General features: G+C 40.2%; 1 protein-coding gene across 1 annotated transcript in view; it reads right to left on the bottom strand.

The window, feature by feature from the left end:
- Window positions 1-20,896, bottom strand: part of DNAJC3 (DnaJ heat shock protein family (Hsp40) member C3) — a 67,012-nt gene that overhangs the window by 27,681 nt on the left and 18,435 nt on the right. Inside the window, exons 2-4 of the mRNA XM_027557835.1 lie at window positions 17,206-17,316; window positions 7,461-7,585; window positions 5,394-5,468 (exon numbers count right to left, since the gene is read on the bottom strand). Coding sequence (XP_027413636.1) covers window positions 5,394-5,468; window positions 7,461-7,585; window positions 17,206-17,316 — 311 coding nt within the window. The remainder of the gene's footprint in view (window positions 1-5,393; window positions 5,469-7,460; window positions 7,586-17,205; window positions 17,317-20,896) is intronic.

Raw genomic sequence — 20,896 nt, 5'->3', positions numbered from 1 at the left:
GACTAAAGACCTATATATAGAAAACTATAAAACACTGGTGAAAGAAATCAAAGGGGACACTAATAGATGGAGAAATATACCATGTTCATGGATCGGAAGAATCAATATAGTGAAAATGAGTATACTACCCAAAGCAATTTATAGATTCAATGCAATCCCTATCCAAGCTACCAACGGTATTCTTCACAGAGCAAGAACAAATAATTTCACAATTTGTATGGAAATACAAAAAACCTCGAATAGCCAAAGCTATCTTGAGAAAGAAGAATGGAATTGGAGGAATCAACCTGCCTGACTTCAGGCTCTACTACAAAGCCACAGTTATCAAGACAGTATGGTACTGGCACAAAGACAGAAATATAGATCAATGGAACAAAATAGAAAGCCCAGAGATAAATCCACATACATATGGACACCTTATCTTTGACAAAGGAGGCAAGAATATACAATGGATCAAAGACAATCTCTTTAACAAGTGGTGCTGAGAAAACTGGTCAACCACTTGTAAAAGAATGAAACTAGAACACTTTCTAACACCATACACAAAAATAAACTCAAAATGGATTAAAGATCTAAATGTAAGACCAGAAACTATAAAACTCCTAGAGGAGAACATAAGCAAAACACTCTCCGACATACATCACAGCAGGATCCTCTATGACCCACCTCCCAGAATATTGGAAATAAAAGCAAAAATAAACAAATGGGACCTAATTAAACTTAAAAGCCTCTGCACAACAAAGGAAACTATTAGCAAGGTGAAAAGGCAGCCTTCAGAATGGAAGAAAATAATAGCAAATGAAGCAACTGACAAACAATTAATCTCAAAAATATACAAGCAACTCCTGCAGCTCAACTCCAGAAAAATAAATGACCCAATCAAAAAATGGGCCAAAGAACTAAACAGACATTTCTCCAAAGAAGACATACAGATGGCTCACAAACACATGAAAAGATGCTCAACACCACTCATTATCAGAGAAATGCAAATCAAAACCACTATGAGGTACCATTTCACACCAGTCAGAATGGCTGCGATCCAAAAGTCTACAAGCAATAAATGCTGGAGAGGGTGTGGAGAAAAGGGAACCCTCTTACACTGTTGGTGGGAATGCAAACTAGTACAGCCACTATGGAGAACAGTGTGGAGATTCCTTAAAAAACTGGAAATAAAACTACCTTATGATCCAGCAATCCCACTGCTGGGCATACACACTGAGGAAACCAGAAGGGAAAGAGACACGTGTACCCCAATGTTCATCGCAGCACTGTTCATAATAGCCAGGACATGGAAGCAACCTAGATGTCCATCAGCAGATGAATGGATAAGAAATATACACAATGGAGTATTACTCAGCCATTAAAAAGAATACATTTGAATCAGTTCTAATGAGGTGGATGAAACTGGAGCCGATTATACAGAGTGAAGTAAGCCAGAAAGAAAAACACCAATACAGTATACTAACGCATATATATGGAATTTAGAAAGATGGTAACAATAAACCTGTGTACGAGACAGCAAGAGAGACACTGATGTATAGAACAGTCTTATGGATTCTGTGGGAGAGGGAGAGGGTGGGAAGATTTGGGAGAATGGCATTGAAGCATGTATAATATCATGTATGAAACGAGTCGCCAGTCCAGGTTCGATGCACAATACTGGATGCTTGGGGCTGGTGCACTGGGACGACCCAGAGGGAGGGTATGGGGAGGGAGGACGGAGGAGGGTTCAGGATGGGGAACACATGTATACATGTGGCAAATTCATTTCGATATTTGGCAAAACTAATACAATGTTGTAAAGTTTAAAAATAAAATAAAATTTTAAAAATAAATAAAAAAATAAAGCTACGGGCCTTGCTCACCAAAGCTTGGTCTCCCCATGTCATTCTTTCTTTTCACATTCCGGCTGAGTCTCCATTTGGAGCACGGAGGTCCTCTGCAACCATTTATTTGCCTGGGCTTCTAAGACCCACTCGAGAAGGTGTCTAAGGTGGGGCACCTTCCGCTATTCGAGAGGGCGTCTGCAGCCTCCGTGGTCAGAGCTAATCTGGTGTCACAGGTTATATTGATTTTCCGCATAAACCAAGCTACTCAGCCTCTTTTCTTCACTGAATTTTCCTACTGAGCTATCCTCATGCTATTACTCTAATTAATATTTAAATAAATCGCCGATGCCATCTCTCCTTCGAATACCCTGGATCAGCCGGGGCTAGACCCCGGCAGTAGGCATAGAGGGAATATAACTCAGCATAATAAAGGTCATATCTGACAAATCCACAGCTAACATCACACTCAACAGTGAAAAGCTGAAAGCATTTTCTGTAAGATTTGGGGCAAGACAAGGATGTCCACTCTAACCACTTTTATTCAACATAGTTTTGGAAGTCCTAGCCACAGCAATCAGAGAAGAAGAAGAAATAAAAGGAATCTAAATTGGAAAATAAGGTACTACATACAGAAAATCCTAAAGAGGCCACCAGAAAACTACTGGTGCTGATTAATGAATTTGGTAAAGTTGCAGGATACAAAATCAATGCACAAAAATCTAAGAAATGAATACTCATTTATCTCTGTGTATTTAATTCTATACACTTCCCTGTATCCATTAACACAGTCAAGATACTGGTAGACTGTGTCAACATCAATATCCTGGTTACAATATCATACAATAGTTTCCTAAGATATTAACATTGGCGAAAACTGCTTACTGAGTAAAGGGTACACAGGATCTCTCTGTACTATTGACTACAACTGCATGGGAATCTATAAGTCTCTCAATAAAGATTTCAATTAAAAAGAAAAGATCATTCAATAGAGGTATACATTCTCATGGAAGAACCCTGTGACAACAGCAGCAAGGGCAGTTTTAAGAACACATTAGCAGAAGTGTGACTGTCAGAGAAAAATTACAAGTGTGAAGTTTCATGAAAGTCCCCTTCTCATTCCTGAGAGGTTTTAATATTGATGACAGAAAAGACATTAACTCAAGATACATCCACACTGCTGAAAAGATACATCCAATGCCCGATAAGGACTAATTTGTGCTAAAGCTTTATTCTAAAGTGTGTTATTTCTAAAAGGCTACTCCAGTCTTTGTAACTGGAAAAAGAACTCTAAGTTTAAGCACTTATTAAAAAGAAGGAAACTAATTATTATGTTTTATCACTCATCCATTTAACAAATCTTTACACAACACTTGCTGTGTGTCTAGAGGACTGGGCCAGGTAAAGTTTCTCCAGTACTACTGACTCCCTTTCACAGCATCATCTTTCAGACATCCGGTACCATCACTTCATGGGAAATAGATGAGGAAACAGTGGAAACAGTGTCAGACTTTATGTTCTGGGGCTCCAAAATCACTGCAGATGGTGACTGCATCCATGAAATTAAAAGACGCTTACTCCTTGGAAAGAAAGTTATGTCCAACCTAGATAGCATATTCAAAAGCAGAGACATTACTTTACCAACAAAGGTCCATCTAGAAAAACCATCAAGGCTATGGTTTTTCCTGTGGTCATGTATGGATGTGAGAGTTGGACTGTGAAGAAGGCTGAGCGCCGAAGAATTGATGCTTTTGAACTGTTGTGTTGGAGAAGACCCTTGAGAGTCCTTTGGACTGCAAGGAGATCCAACCAGTCCATTCTGAAGGAGATCAGCCCTGGGATTTCTTTGGAAAGAATGATGCTGAAGCTGAAACTCCAGTACTTTGGCCACCTCATGCGAAGAGTTGACTCATTGGAAAAGACTCTGATGCTGGGAGGGATTGGGGGCAGGAGGAGAAGGGGACGACAGAGGATGAGATGGCTGGATGGCATCGCTGACTCGATGGACGTGAGTCTGGGTGAACTCTGGGAGTTGGTGATGGACAGAGAGGCCTGGTGTGCTGTGATTCATGGGGTCGCAAAGAGTTGGACACGACTGAGCGACTGAAGTGAACTGAACTGACTCCCTGCCACCTGTCCTTCAAGCTCCTCTCTAACAAGTTCCCAAGCAGCAGGGAATATTAGATAAACATAAAATGACACTGAATTTTTTTGTTTGTTTATTTTAAGCAGAAGAGCATACAAACATGGCTTAAGTGCAGGCCTCGAGGATCAAGTGTCCAGCCAGCAGTGGGCAGTGCGGAGCCTCTGTGTTTTGGTCCAGGTTCCTCAGAAGACTGGACACACCGTCTCCTGCCCCAGTGCCCACTGAGGCCTGGGCACTTGCTTCCTCCCTCCCTGTCACATCTCTCTCTTCAGGTCAGGAGATGCCTTCTTTTATGGCACATGATCTATGAAGCTCACAGTCTGAGAAACCTCCCGTTTGCTAAAGACTGTCTGACGCGGAGCATCTGTCCCACGGGCATGCTGACTACCTTGCAGGCCTGGAGCCTCCTCTGAAGGCACAGGGCCTTCTGGACAGAGCTGCCGATCAGCTAACGTGTTTCAGTGAAAGACGGGGGCAAAATGGCAATGTGTCAGGTGCCCTCCAGGCAGACCTCATCGGTGTGCAATGCTGAACAGTGTACCACAGGGTTTTGGATTGAGGAGTCAATACAGCACAAAAGATAAATGATGGCAAAATGCTGAAAACGACATTGAATTTTATTAAGACCAAGAGTGTCAGCTTCTGATTCAATACAATTAATATCTAATGTGTTCTGGATTTGTCTGCATGTGACTGAGTATTGTGACAAAGGTTAGGCAAACGGAAGTTTTACTTTTATTTTCATAGTGGTTATCATCATAGTAATTAAGCATTTTGATAAACTATAAAAATGCAAATAATGAACAATGAAAGACATACACACACACACATATGTGTATATATGAACACTCCAGAATCAAATCCATGTGGAACAAAACAAGTGGGTCTTAAAACAAGCCCCCTGAAGGTATAAAGACACCAGCTAGCTGTGTCTCTTCAAATCCTTTTTCAGGGTATAATCCCTTCAATTCCATGTAACCTGTAACATCTCCTCAACAAATCCAAAATGATTTACATTTTGTAAAGTAGCTAAGTGGCTGGTTACAAAATTTCCTGTTGCAAATCTGTTTCACTGTCCCTTTCAAATCAGATAAAGGGTTTCCTGGGTCACTCAGGCAACTTTCAGAATAGCTCAGCTGACATCTCTAGATCTCATGGAGGACAAAGCAGAACATGAGCTGTATAAACTGAGTGAGGATTATTTATCTGTTCCATACACTTTACCTTCCATCTGTTAAAGTGATTCTTTGATGTCAGCCACTAAATATTAATTTAGGAACTATGATTCTTACATAAACAAACCAAACAATTTTCCCTCTCAGGTATAAAACTATTAAAATGTCTTAATATATAAAAAAAAATAAGTTCAGTATGTTCACTCAAAATAAATCTTAGCAAAGCCACATAAAAACTGAACTTACCACTTTTTTAAAATCATCTTCTGCTTCATCAAGTTTTCCTTGTTTGAGTAATAAGTGACCTCTCTGTAATCTTGCCTAAAAAAGAAAAAAAAATATACTGAGTATACTAAATTTTCTTCAAACCCAAAGAATAAAACTAAATAGGCTAATGAAATACTAATTTTTCTTATACCCACATCACTTGGCCCTCTGAGAATAATTCCTAGAACCAATGACTATTTATAAATTTTGTTAGAGTCTGCTTCCTTAAAAATATTTTTTATTATATCAAATAAATAAAATCTTGGACATGAATGCTCAAAGCAACAGCCAGAAAGTAGAACAAGCCAAATTCCCATCAACTAATTAAGAAGCAAATATGATATGTCCATACAATAGAATATTATTCAGGCATAAAAAGATATGAAGTACTGACAGATGCTACAATGTTGATGAACCTTGAAAACATTACACTAAGTGAAAGAAGTCAGACACAAAAGGCGGTGCATTGTATGATTCTGTTCATATGAAATATCCAAGACAGACAAATCCATAGAGACAGAGAGAAGTGGTTGCCAAGGGCTAGGACACAAGTGGGAGGTGACAGCTAATGGGAATAGGGCTTCCTTGGGGCTAATAAAAATGTTCTGGAGCTAGATAACAGTGATGTTTGCAGAACCTTGTGAATATACTACAATAAAAGCTGCCAAATTACACACTTTAAAAAAGGGTAAATTTGATGATATGTGAGTTATATCTCACTTAAAAAGTACTTTAAGCCATCATAATAACTTTCTGCAATTCTAATAAAACTTGTTTAACTTGGGACTTTATCAATCAAAGCTCTGAACATAGTTTTTGTTTTTTTATTAACTCTTAATTGCACACATTTACTCCACTATAACCAGAATAACAATGCCTCTTTAACATCCATCAGTCAACTCTGATATTCCTCTTCTGATGTGCACAGTCCCATCTCTTCCAAGAATACCAACTCTCAGATGATGAATGTCTACCATAAGACAGAAACCACACCAATATTTGACTAAGACATATATTACTTTCACAGTACATAAAAATTTCCCTAATCCTTTGTTAAATGCATCAACACACATAAAAAGCAAAATTAAAGCCACTTCAACTGGCTAATAAATACTATAATACTAGGAAAATGAGCTACTTAACCTTTGTGGACAGTTATGTTTAGTTGGGTAAAGTAATAAAATTTGACACTTGTGAACTCCATCTTAAAATAATACAATTATTTCAAGCCAAACATTCACCCACATCTAATCAGTCATCTCAAATCCTTTCTGGATTACAGCAGGACACAAACACACAAATAAATGAACTGCCAAATTAATTGTGAGACAATATAATTGGGTCCTATTATTTTAAGCCATTACAGTGACCTGCCAACTGTCAAGATATCCTATTAGACCATAAATTCCTCCACTTCTGAAGCTTGAGTGTTGGTTCAGAGCAGGACTCTGTCTAATTCACACTGTATTCTCATCACAGACCACTATTTAATTGCGTTGCTCCCTCTTTAAAACTTTAGTCTTCCCACTACGGCCTTAATTGAAACTGCCGTCAGTCACCTGACAGCCTCTTAATTCAACAGCTTCTCAATCAGCTCATTTCTCAGCCTGCACCCATCCTCCACCCAGATACCTTTCCAAACCACAGAGCTGACATCACTGCCACACTTCCAGGCTTCTCTGGTGGCTCAGCTGGTAAAGAATCTGCCTGCAACGCAGGGATCCCTGTTCAACTCCTGGATTGACAAGATCCCCTGGAGAAGGGATAGGCTACCCACTCCAGTATTCCCGGCCTTTCCTGGTAGCTCAGATGGTAAAGAATCTGCCTGCAATGCTCCTGAAAATCACCTAATGTCCCACTCCACTGTGCCTCCTTCACACACTGTGTTCCGAGGACTGAATCTCTCTTGTTGCCCAGTCCACCACATCCCAGTGGCTTTCTACACCCTCCAGCTATGCCTAGCACGCCAACTTTCACCTTAAGAAACAAATTACCTCTTCCAAGTTTCCTTAAGTTTTCCTTTTAAGAAAGTTTAGGTGCACTTACTGCAGTGAAATCCATCTTCAATTCAATCACTTTAGTTAAATCAGGAAGTGCTGCTTTTGATTTGCCCATAGCTAAAAAGACAGTAGCTCTCCGATAGTAAGCAATATAGTTATCAGGGTCACCATCTGAAAATTAAAATAATAAATATTAACTTGCAGTACTTTATTCAAAAAACCCAAATCACCTTAACAGTATTAAAGCTTGCACTTCTATTAAGAAAAACATTAAGGAAAGAACTTCTTCATCAATACTGGGTCATTTTACCTAATAAGATCACTGCAAATAAATCCAGAACAGGGGTTCAGCAAACTGTAGCCTCTGAGCCAAAAACAAGCCTCAGACTAAGTTAAGAATATTTTTTACACTTTTAAAGAGCTGTCCAAAAAACAGAAAAATATAGACACTATATAGCTGCAAAGCCGAAAATATTTATTATCTGGCCCCTTAGGGGAAAAGTTTGCCAACTTCTGATCTAGAATATTAACTATATTCAACTCAACTTTTATAAATATGCAATTATGTTTGTCTTTGTTGAAATTTTCTTAAATGAAATACTGACTGAGAATATAGATTCTACACTTATTCACATTTAGAATAGTATAGACCCAGTTACAATGATACACTGAATGTGCAATCCCTGCTCTTTCCCAAACTCCAGCTAAAATGACAGTGAAGAAATAAGGGTATGGACCACAGGATGGAGAATGGACAGGAGAGTGAGACCAGAGAGCAAGGTGAGAGTCAGTATCTGAAAGAAGGCAAGCAACCAGAAAAGAAAAAGGAAAGGAAGGGAAAGGGAAAGAAGAGGAGGAGAAAGAAAGAGAAGAAGGGAGGGAAGGAGGGAGGGAAAAAGGGAGGAAGGAAAGAAAGGTGGAAGGTATGGGCGAGGATGTGGAGAGGGGAGCCCTTGTGCACTGCAGGAGGGAATGTGAAATGGTGCAGCCACTGTGAACAGCAGCATAGAGGGGCCTCCAAAACTAAGCACAGAATTACCATGTGAACCAACGATTCCATTCTAGGTGTACCTATTCAAAAGAAATGAAAGCTGATTGCCAAGACGTGGAAACAATCTAAGTGTCCATGAACAGATGATGGATACAGAAGATGTGGTGTAAAAAAAAATGAAATCTTGCCATTTGCAGCAACATGAATGGGCTGGGAGGGCATTAGGCTAAGTGAACTAAGTCAGACAGAGAAAGACAAATACTGTGTAATATCACTGATATATGGAATCTTAAAAAATACAACGAACTAGTTCTAACTGGACTCACAGATACAAAGAACAAGCTAACGGTTACCAGCAGGAAGAGGGAAGACGGGAGGGGCAATACACAGGTAGGGGACCAAGCGGCACGAACTGTTAGGTAAAACCCTGAAGAAGAGGAATTGAAAGCTGGTAACTGTCTACCCACATCCAGAGCAGCATTATTCACAACAGCCCAATGGTGGAAACAAGCTAAACGCCCACGGGCGGGTGAGTGGACAAATAAAACGTGGCATATACAGACAACGGAGTATGATTCGGCCTTCAAAAAGGAATCGAATTCTGACGAACACTACAATATGAATGAACCCTGAAGACACTATCCTAAGTGGAATAAGCCAGACACAAAAGACAAATAGTGTACGTTTCCACTTCTGTGAGGCACCGAGAGTGGTCAAATGTTTAAAGACAGACATTAGAGTGGTGGCCGCCCAGGTCTGAGAAGAGAGGGGGATCAGAAATGGAAACAGCTGCATAATGGGCACAGAGCTTCACTCTGACATCATGAACAAGTTCTGGATATGGACGGTGGTGATGGCTGCACCACAATGCCAATGCACCTCATGCCACTGAATCACATGCTTAAAAATGGTTAAAATGGTGAATTCTGATTTGTATATTTTACTACAACAAAAAAGTGAAACAATGAGGCAGCCAGGGAAAAACATGGTCAAATGTTTTTATGCAGAAAAACCTTCAGAGAAGATTATGGGTGAAAAAGCTTTTTATTAAGTATTTGAAATCCCCAAATAAAAAGTCTATATAAAAATTTTGGGGGGCATTCACTTTCCCTTATTTTACTATTCAGTTTTTAGGTATTTTAAGATATGAAATGGGATTGGAAGCCCAATTTATAACACTGAACCTATTAAAAATAAGGAATCAAATGTCAGTGGCTCAACCTAGGAATCAAGATTCGATGTGCTCAGTGACACAGGGTCACTTAAATGGCAAATCGAAGCAGCCTCTCCTGGTTCTTCATCTTAAATACTATCAGTTCCCAGAACCCGTGCCCATTTCTATATCATTATACGTGATGGAGCAGCTGAACAAGAACTGGTTTAAGAAACATGCTTAGTTTCTCACATTATAAGATTTGATAACATTGAAATAATAACTTGCCCTATTATCCATCCAAATACAATACAGTTCATTATTTAAATTATATGCAAGCCTACATATGGAAGTATTAGACTTCATTCGAAAACATGTCAAGTGTTTTACTAGTTTATTCAAAATTTGAATATGAGAAATGAAAGTCTAATCCTAAAACTGTCAAACAATTCAAATATGAGAAAATTAGCCCTAATAAAGAAAAATGCAACTACTACCTGGAGAAAAACATCAGAAAGCCGATTACAAATGACGCTGTAAATGGGGGCAGCGGGAGGCAGAAACAACACCACCCTTGTGGACGTACAAACACTTTTCATTCCCTAGCAGTGAAATGTGTATACTACCATGTGTGAAATAGATCACCAGTCCAAGTTCGACACATGAAACAGGGCACTCAAAGCCGGTGCACTGGGACGACCCAGAGGGATGGGGTGGGGAGGGAGGTGCGAGGGGGGTTCGGGATGGGGGACACATGTACACCCGTGGCTGATTCATGTCAATGGATGGCAAAAACCACCACAATATTATAAAGTAATTAGCCTCCAATTAAAACAAAGTAATTAATTTTTAAAAAAACCTTTTCATTCTTGCTCTCAGCTAACCCAACTCTATCCCTTCATTCATTCAAACTTTTATTCAGCACCACCAGAGACTAAAATAGTAATAATAATAACAACAGTAAGATAATACCTATCCTTAAGAAGTTTACAATCTTCTGCACTGGAATGTGACCTTCGGCAAATCACTAGAATACTCTTTGCTCTCTTTTGTGTAAATGTGAAGAGTAATGTTCATCCCCTTTTCACAAGTGGAGTTTAAATTCAATGAGAAAGCACCACAATATGTTTAAGTACCAAATGAATACAGCTATGGATTTAGCAAAATTATGTTAAGTGTGATACTGGTTTTCCTACGAAGCAATTGAAGAAACCTATCATTTCATTCGTGTCCACCATTTAATCCACCCCTTTAGACATTCATTCATACCAGATATACCTAAGACATTCTGCAGGGTCTACCAAAGAAATGCTTCAGCCCCTAGTGTCACTGTCCGCGTTAAGACCACGCTGCAGACATGAGAGGCAGGGCATCCTCACTGCAGGAAACCCACACTGCGCTTTCTTAAGGATAAAATCTCGAAACACAACCTGTGTCTGAGTACTCCATAAAACTGAAACAGAGGCGAAACTTCCCTGGTGGCCCAGTGGTTAAGAATCGGCCTTGCAGTGCCGGGGATGTGGGTCTGACCCCTCATCGGGGAACTAAGATCCCATATGTCACAGAGCAACTAAGCCTGAGGGCCCAATGAAGACCCCATGTGTCCCCAGCTGAGACCTGATGCAGCCAAATCAATAAATAAATATTAAAAAAAAAAAAAAGTGAAATAGATGCAACTGTTTCAGAAGACTATTTAAAAAGTGACACCAACACTCTTCTTAAATCACAGTTTCCAACCCAAACAGTTCCAAATCTTAAAACTCCTGCCAAAAAATATCTATATGCCAGATGCAAAAACCACATCACAGACAGATCTGTACTATAGTTATCTGTGATGCTACTGAGTTTTAATACATAAACATTTTTCCGTGTAAAAATGCATTTACAAAATACACCATGCATAAGTAATTTTCAAAATGTAAACCACGTAATTTTTCAAAAATGAAAATGAGAAAAGGATGCCACAACCATAAACACTGTCAGCTATAACATTATAATAAAAAGTGATGCCTTGATACACCTGATGCCACTACCCAAATTACATTACAAACTCTAACATCAATTTCTAATCACAGGAAAAGTTAAAAAGATAAAGTACATTATGAAATTTAGAAGTGTGGAAGCATAAACATTTAATGAATTTTTTATATAGTCAGTTTAAAGCAATGTACTAAATTATGGGTGATATTTTAGAACTATGGACACAGATTTGTGATACTGTACAGGAGGCAGTCATCAAGACCATGCCCAAGAAAAAGAAATGCAAAAAGACAAAATGGTTGTCTGAGGAGGCCTTACAAATAGCTGTGAAATGAAGAGAAGCAAAAGGCAAAGGAGAAAAGGAAAGATATACTCATTTGAATGCAGACTTCCAAAGAATAGCAAGGAGAGATAAGAAAGCCTTCCTCAGTGATCAGTGCAAAGAAATAGAGGAAAACAATAGAATGGGAAAGACCAGAGATCTCTTCAAGAAAATCAGAGACTAGGGAACATTTCATGCAAAGATGGGCTCAATAAAGGACAGAAATGGTAGGGACCTAACAGAAGCAGAAGATATCAAGAAGAGGTGGCAAGAATACACAGAAGAACTATATAAAAAAGATCTTCATGACTCAGATAACCATGATGGTGTGATCACTCACCTAGAGCCAGACATCCTGGAATTCGAAATCAAGTGGGCCTTAGGAAGCATCACTACAAACAAAGCTAGTGGAGGTGATAGAATTCCATTTGAGCTATTTCAAATCCTAAAAGATGAAGCTATGAAGGTGCTGCACTCAGTATGTCAGCAAATTTACAAAACTCAGCAGTGGCCACAGGACTGGAAAGGTCAGTTTTCATTCCAATCTCAAAGAAAGGCAATGCCAAAGACTGCTCAAACTACTGCACAATTGTACTCATATCACACGCTAGTAAAGTAATGCTTAAAATTCTCCAAGCCAGGCTTCAACAGTATGTAAACCATGAACTTTCAGATGTTCAAGCTGGACTTAGAAAAGGCAGAGGGACCAGAGATCAAATTGCCAACATCTGTTGGATCTTTGAAAAAGCAAGAGTGTTCCAGAAAAACATCTACTTCTGCTTTATTGACTATGCCAAAGCCTTTGACTGTGTGGATCACAATAAACTGTGGAAAATTCTGAAAGAGATGGGAATACCAGACCATCTGACCTGCCTCCTGAGAAATTTGTATGCAGGTCAAGAAGCAACAGTTACAACTGGACATGGAACAACAGACTGGTTCCAAATCGGGAAAGGAGTATGTTAAGGCTGTATATTGTCACCCTGCTTCTTTAATTTACATACAGAGTACATCATGAGAAACGCTAGGCTGAATAAAGCACAAGCTGGAATCAAGATTGCTGGGAGAAATATCAATAACCTCAGATATGCAGATGACACCACCCTTATGGCAGAAAGTGAAGAGGAACTAAAGTGCCTCTTGACCAAAGTGAAAAAGGAGAGTAAAAAAGTTGGCTTAAAACTCAACATTCAGAAAACTAAGACCATGGCATCCGGTCCCATCACTTCATGGCAAATAGATGGGGAAACAATGCAAACAGTGACAGACTTTATTTTCTCCAAAATCGTTGCAGATGATGACTGCAGCCATGAAATTAAAAAACACTTGCTACTTGGAAGAAAAGCTATGGCCAACCTAGACAGTATTTTAAAAAACAGAGACATTACTTTGCCAACAAAGGTCTGGCTAGTCAAGGCTATGGTTTTTCCAGTGGTCATGTATGGATGTGAGAGTTGAACTATAAAGAAAGCTGAGCACCGACGAATTGATGCTTTTGAACTGTGGTGTTGGAGAAGACTCTTGAGAGAGTCCCTTGGACTGCAAAGAGATCCAACCAGTCCATCCTAAAGGAGATTAGTCCTTGGTGTTCATTGGAAGGACTGATGCTGAAGCTGAAACTCCAGTACTTTGGCCACCTCATGCGAAGAACTGACTCATCTGAAAAGACCCTGAGGCTGGGAAAGATTGGAGGTGGGAGGACAAGGGGACAACAGAGGATGAGGTGGCTGGATGGCAGCACCGACTCAATAGACATGATTTTGAGTAAGCTCCGGAAGTTGGTGATGGACAGGGAAGCGTGGCGTCCTGCAGTCCATGTGGTCACAAAGAGTCAGACACAACTGAGTGACTAAACTGAACTAAAATTATGGGTGATATTTTACCACACACACACACACACAAATTGTACCTTTTACAGTAGGACAGCTCTTTGATCTACAACAGTAACTACAGTAACTGCACAACCTGCTGTCTAAAGGTCAGGAGACCTGGACTAACTCACTGTTTGCAAGAGGCTCTCACTAAGTCACTGGTTATCTGAAGCAGTGAGCATGGCCACACTAAATTTGATGTTTTGTAAATAAGATAACTGAAATAGAAGACCTACAGCTCTTTTCTCATAAACAAACACCTCTTACAAAGATTCAACAGGCCATGATACCACATCACCCCATCCCAATCTACTATATATTCCCATCGACTATAATTTAAAGTCTATTTTCTATGGTTAATTATAAAACATCAGTGTTTTATATAAATTAAAATGATGATTGTCTCAAAACATACAGGTCTTCCTCAAATTCTAGGAAGTGTACCATTTGAGAATCACTGCTACTTGCCAAATTACCATGAAGAGAATGACATTACTATTCAAATTCTGAATGCATTAGCAGTGTCTCACCCTATCCCTTTTCTGAATTTCACAAATAAATTACCATGTTTTAGCGTTACTAATTTATGTCTTTCAGTGTAGACAATAAATATTCTATTGGGTATTTTTGGAGAAGAGCCATCTGTGGAATTCTTGTATGGTAGTGAAGCTAAAGAAAAATAGGCAGTCATTTTAAACGACGTTAACAATATGCCACGGCCCTTAATGCTCCTATTAATTTGTGAGATTAATGAAAGCAAATAATAAAGTACAAACTAAGTAGACATCTGCGGGGAGCCGGCGTGAGGAGCTCCGCCCGCGGCAAAGGTCATGAGGAAGGAGGCTCGGCATACGCAAAGGCGGGATCGAGCCTCAGGAGTCCCCCTGGAAATTCTTGCGCATCTACCCCCAACACCAGAGTCTGCCTATTTTCTGCTTTGTGCTCTCACCTACACCTCTGACAGTACAGGGGGCTGTCCCCCACTACCTCTCTCTGAAAAAGAGTGAACTTACAGCTCCAGTTAATAAAGTTCCTGGGTGTGATAGTGTTTCAACCTACAAACTCCTTTGGAAGTCCTCTAGCCTGCCTGAATAGGTTTTTCCGGCCACAGGTGATTGCTCAGAGCCTCCCAACTGTGAGAGGCACGAGATGTTCTAAAGTGTCTAAATACAGATTCCTTTGAGCAGTTAAAAAATTGATTAGAAATTGTATTGGTGAAGGGTTTTTCACTTGTTGGGCCAATGTTTGCTGCTAAGTTTCCATATCCCTTACCTGCTGTGTCCCTGGCAGTGTATTAATTAATACAATTGGTGTAAGTAGTAGCTTTAATGTTTGTAACCTTGGACCCTTGAGTTAATTCTTTTTCTTGTTATAGCCCACCACACCTTTGCCCTGTAGGAATGCAACTTTATCTAATGCTTTTGGAGGATGGCGCCTGACTAATCACCTTTAGAGAAAAATAAGTTTTCTGAAGAAAGGGTCTTAAAATGTTAACAAGCCTCCGGGCCAGAAGATGATGCAAATCACCTAAACTTTTGCATATGATATGTTTGCAGGAAGAAAGCCTGGCTTATTGCATGACTCTACCCCTTCCCCCATTATCCTCTATGCATAATTTAAGGTATAAAAACTACTTTGGAAAATAAAGTGCGGGCCTTGTTCACCGAAGCTTGGTCTCCCCATGTCCGTTCTTTCTCTCACCTTCTGGCTGAATTATTCAGCCTCTTTTCTCCGCTGAATTTCCTCACTGAGCTATCCTTATTTAACCACTCTTTAGATCTTTAATTAACATTTAAATAAGCTGTTGTTTCCTCATCGCCAATGCTGCCTCCCCTTCAAATTCCCTGGATCCACTGGGGCTGGACCCCGGCAGATGTACATGTTTCTGCAACTATCCTCGCAGTAGCAAGAAAGAATATTTTTTAAGACTTGCATTATCGAAGGCAATAACTGCCATGCTGCAGCAATGAAGACAACTCAAATCACGGAAAACTGTGGGCTTGGGACACCCGGCCACACAGCACAGGCCTCTAACGAAAAGTTAACTAGTACAGACGGTCATGCCAACAAACTGTGACTTTCCAAGGCCAGCTCATCATCAAAAGTGCACATAGTTAAAAAAAACCCTATTAACACACTAACTCTGTTTTCAGAAACGTCTTTATTTTCAAAGACACAGTATTTCTATATTCCTTACACATGTGATTGTCCCCTATTTTCAAAGAAATCTTTATACACAGTTCTCTCATCTAATCTTCACAGAATGCACTTTTTTGAGTGGCAGGGTAAAAACTGCTGGGAACATGCAGGTAACTTCTTATTTAAGCCTACATTTTCTTACATAACTTGACCAACGTCACAGAATTATCAAGTGGCAAAGCTATGATTAAAATGTGGGTTTCCTATTATTCCAGAGAGTTAGTAACATCAGTAATAAAAATCTAAAAAGCATGAAGAAAAACATCACCAAGCCAAAACCTACTTTTTGTTGATATAGTAAATTATAATAGAGTAATTCTTTTAGTGAGCAGAACTGTATCTGATTAAAAATGTTTCACTCCTTACTCTGCAGGTTGACTTGTCACTCTTAACCACCCCAAATAAAGGTGAGACTATATAAGTAAATTAAAAAGGAATGAACAGTATCAATGTCAAAAAGCTTATATAGTGACTCATAAGAAAACCTTTAAGACCTCATTCACACCCTATTAACATTTATTCTGGTCATCTCATCTCTCATAGTCCTGTAAGATTAAACACTACAAAGACAGTTGCTGCTATGGGCAGACACAAGCAAGCAGTAAAAAGTAACAGATTAAGGGGCAGAGGGAGTCTAACCAACAATGAACAGGCAATGAAGTGCAGGATTCCCCCAAAGACCTCCAAGTAACTATTACATTGTTGCTCTCAAATCATCAAGAAAATTAATCTGTATTCAGTGAAATCTGTTTGAGAAGGCAGAAAAATATATACAGTACCTCCATACCTGCAGGTTCCACAACCACGGATATAAATACTTGGGAAAAAATTTTCTCAGAGCTATTTACAGAGCATCTGCATTACATTTACATAGTACTTGTACTATATTATGTATTATAAGTAACCTAGGGATGATTCAAAGTATACAGGAGGATGTGTGTAGGTTACATCCAAATACTACATTCCTTTTATATGAGGGACTTGAGTATCCACAGATCTTGGCATCCAAGGGGGTCCTGGAAGCAATCCCCTGAGGCTATCTAGGGATGACTATTGAGTCTCGATTACATTGAAAATTTTCTCATGTTAGACCCATATGTACTCAAGTGTTGTGTATTTACTTTATTAATCTATTTCACCCAGAATCCTGTAAACATTTTAAAATACTTTACTTAAACCATAAATACTATTTATTTTAAACATAATCCCAAAAAAGCGCTACAAATCAGAATTCACCAAGACGGCCACTGCGTGTTTGGACGCCGAGATACAAACCTACTGCAGCGTGAAACTGAGATAACGCATCCGCGAGCTGTCCGGCTGCGAGCAGCTTCTTGCCCAATTCCAGATGCTTCTCAACATCTGCATTTACTCCACATTCAGCACCTAAAGTCAAACAAAAAAATAACAAATTAACTTTCCATGAACCACAAGTGAACTCTCACCAATACAATGTTAAAAATATAGTTGTCTGCTTCAGTCATCTACCCAGATGAAAAAAGTCACAGAAGCTGAAGTGAGCTAAAGAAAGCAACAATCAAGTACAAGGCTTCATTTTACAGTGTATAAGCCACCCGAAAATATATCCATATTAATAACCTCATCAGTCCAAAGAACATACCTACTCTACAAAATACAAGGAAAATTGGGTAACACAGTAACTAGCAAAAATACTTAAACTTTCTTGGTCAACAACAACAAAATTAGAACTGCTTTGTTTAACTAGAATCTCACTTTAATGAATATTAGAATTCACAGATGTATAGAACAGTCTTTTGGACTCTGTGGGAGAGGGAGAGGGTGGGATGATTGGGAGAATGGCATTGAAACATATATAATATCATATATGAAACGAATGGCCAGTCCAGGCTCGATGCATGATACTGGATGCTTGGTGGTGCAATGGGATGACCCAGAGGGATGGTACGGGGAGGGAGAAGGGAGGGGGGTTCAGGATGCGGAACACGTGTACACCTCTGGCGGATTCATGTTGATGTATGGCAAAACCAATACAATATTGTAAAGTAATTAACCTCCAATTAAAATAAATAAATTTATATTAAAAAAATAAAAATAAAACAAACAAAAAAATAGAATTCACTATAATAATCCAGCGGAGAAGGCACTGGCACCCCACTCCAGTACTCTTGCCTGGAAAATCCCATGGACAGAGGAGCCTGGTGGGCTGCAGTCCATGGGGTCGCTAAGAGTCGGATACAACTGAATGACTTCACTTTCACTTTTGACTTTCATGCATTGGAGAAGGAAATGGCAACCCACTCCAGTGTTGTTGCCTGGAGAATCCCAGGGACAGCGGAACCGGTGGGCTGCCGTCTATGAGGTCGCACAGAGTCGGACATGACTGAAGTGACTTAGCAGTAGCATAATAATCAAGAACTTATTGAGCAACTACAGGGCACCAGGCACTGTGCTACGTATTTGGGATAAGTGAGCGAAACAAAAACCTCAGTCACTCGTGGCACCTGACATTACAGCAGCAGGAGTCAGACATAAGTACGGGAGGTGAAAAGGAGAGCTGCCTGGGTGGGGGCTCAGGAGCAGTGGGGCTTTCAGTATTAAACAAGGTGGTCAAGGACTCACCATGCAGGTATCTAAGAAAAGAGTTTGCCAAGAAGGACGACCACCTAGTGCGAAGGCCCTGAGGTGAGGCGCCTACCAGGTATGTTCCAGAAACAGCAGGGAGGTCTGGATGACCACCACAGAGCCAGCGAGGGAGACGACAAATGAGATGAGGTCAGAGTAGTAGAGGGGCCTGACTGTTTTCAGCTTTGGTTTCACTCTGAGCAAAATGTGGACCTAGTGAGGAGCTGGGAGTAGAACAGCATCATCTGACCGACAGGCCAATAATCAACCGACGTGCCGCCTCTCAGCTCCACATCCATGCTCCAGTACGGACTGTAATAACGGACTGGGGTGGGTAAGCATTTTTCTTTACATTGAGCACAATGCTGGGCTTTGACAGGAAAGGGCGCTGAAGGGGCACTGCGGGAAGCTCCCCTCCTGGTTCCTTTCTTCTGGCCCCTGCCGCGGCGTGTGCAGGGGGCCCACCTCCAGAGGGGCCCTGTCCTAGCCATGAATCCAGGGTCCAGTCCCTAGGCCACCTGGAGCCTCGGTCACACACCACCTCCCACAAGGACACCACACACCTGAGAAGGTGGCTTCTTGCTTCCCCAGCTGCTGTGGACCAGCTCTAGCCCCGGCAACTCAGCAAACCTTTCTATCAACAAATGGGCTGCAACTGCACTGTCTCCAATGAGATCTGAACCCCAGCCTTGGGGAGGGGACCCCCTCCAGGCTGGCCCTTCCCTGGGGGACTGCCTCTCGGTTCTGGACTATCTATCCCACAGAGTTCCTTTGACACCATTACAGTCACCCTCCTATCGTAACAGTTCTTTACATTAAACTTCCTCTTTTAAAATAACCATGAGGTTTCTGTCTCCTGAAGAGAACCAGACTTTCATACACAATTGGTATTGGGAGTGATTGCAAGACACAGAGCCACAAAAATGGGATTTAAGGAATGGTTTGGTCATGCCCTTGAGCTTGAGCGCTGTTGATGAATTCTGTGTCAATGAGAAATGAGTTAGTAATTTATAGCAGGTATAGAATCAATTAATGAAGATATCATTTGCCGTTGACATGCTGCAAACTGAGACACACGGCTGGGAAACCCAAGTGGCTGCTGCACTTGACCATAATGGCAGTAATGATGAGAATAAGGACTGTGGGATGGATTCCTCGGAGCACACTGCAGTACCTAAAGAGGAAAGAAAAGCTCAGGGCTAACTCCTAGCTGAGAGATTCCACGGTAGCCCCTAAAACAAACTCTTAATGTTTTGTAGCCATAGCGATGATTTAGCTGAAAATTAAACAGAAAATTTAATTTTCAGGATCACTGAATTAAAACAAAAGTTGAATTCAAAGCCTCTCCAAGTCTCTCCTAAGGTATTTAGAACATATTAATAAAGAATGGGACCCTCAAACTTAAAATGGAGACATCTGGTTGTAACCTACATGAAACGGACCAACTTAACCTCCCAGACCTTCTGAGCCTGCCTTACCCACAGAAGAAGCTTGCCTTCCATCGTCAGTGGCACCTCGGCTTCAACTGCTTAAACTTCCAAGGAAAACCACTCAGGGCAGAAGCCATGAAAGGCGATGCTCACTCAGATACACCTAACCACTCCAGATGTCACCAGGCACATATATTACTGTGACCTATAGAAAACAATTTACTACTCAATGCTCTGTCATTGCCTAAATGGGAAGGGAATCTAAAACAGATGGGATATATGTGTAACTGATTCACTCTGAGGTAGAGCGGAAACTAACAACATTGTAAAGCAATGATACTCCAATAAAAACTTAAAGAAAAAACAGTTTATACACCAAAAGAATTGCAAGACTTTGCTGATAAACTAGCAGAAACCGATGGAACATGCGTGGGAATGGATTCTAACGGTTTTAGATCAAGAAGAGTAGAATATAATACTGTATCTGGTCTCATTGACTGGTGTGTGCCCACCTTCTAGAATAGAGGTCAGCAAACTGCTTTGTAAATAAAATCCTACTGGAACACAGTCACGCCCCTTCACTGCACCTGCTTAATGCTGCTTTCATGCTACAATGCAAAGTTGAGTAGTTCTGACAAAAATCACATAGCCCACCAAACTTAAAGACAACTATATTGAGAAAAGTCTTCTGTCAAAATTATCTTAAACTTTTCTCAGTACTTACAGTTAAAAGTCTCAGTTACATGGAAAATCCTTATATTGGGTAATATGCATTGAACATTATGTATTTATTAATCTATTTCACCCAGAATTGGTCAATATTTTTAAATATTTTATTTAAATAGCAAATAATATTTATTTTAAATGCTATCCCCAAAAGGGATTATAGAATTAGAATTCACTAAAATGGCTGCTGAGAGTTTTGGTTCCAA

Source organism: Bos indicus x Bos taurus, chromosome 12 (assembly GCF_003369695.1).
Source record: "Bos indicus x Bos taurus breed Angus x Brahman F1 hybrid chromosome 12, Bos_hybrid_MaternalHap_v2.0, whole genome shotgun sequence".
In the NCBI taxonomy this organism is placed as follows: Eukaryota; Metazoa; Chordata; class Mammalia; order Artiodactyla; family Bovidae; genus Bos; species Bos indicus x Bos taurus.
The sequence above is the reverse complement of the archived record's forward strand: the minus strand, read 5'-3'. Positions and strand labels throughout refer to the sequence as shown.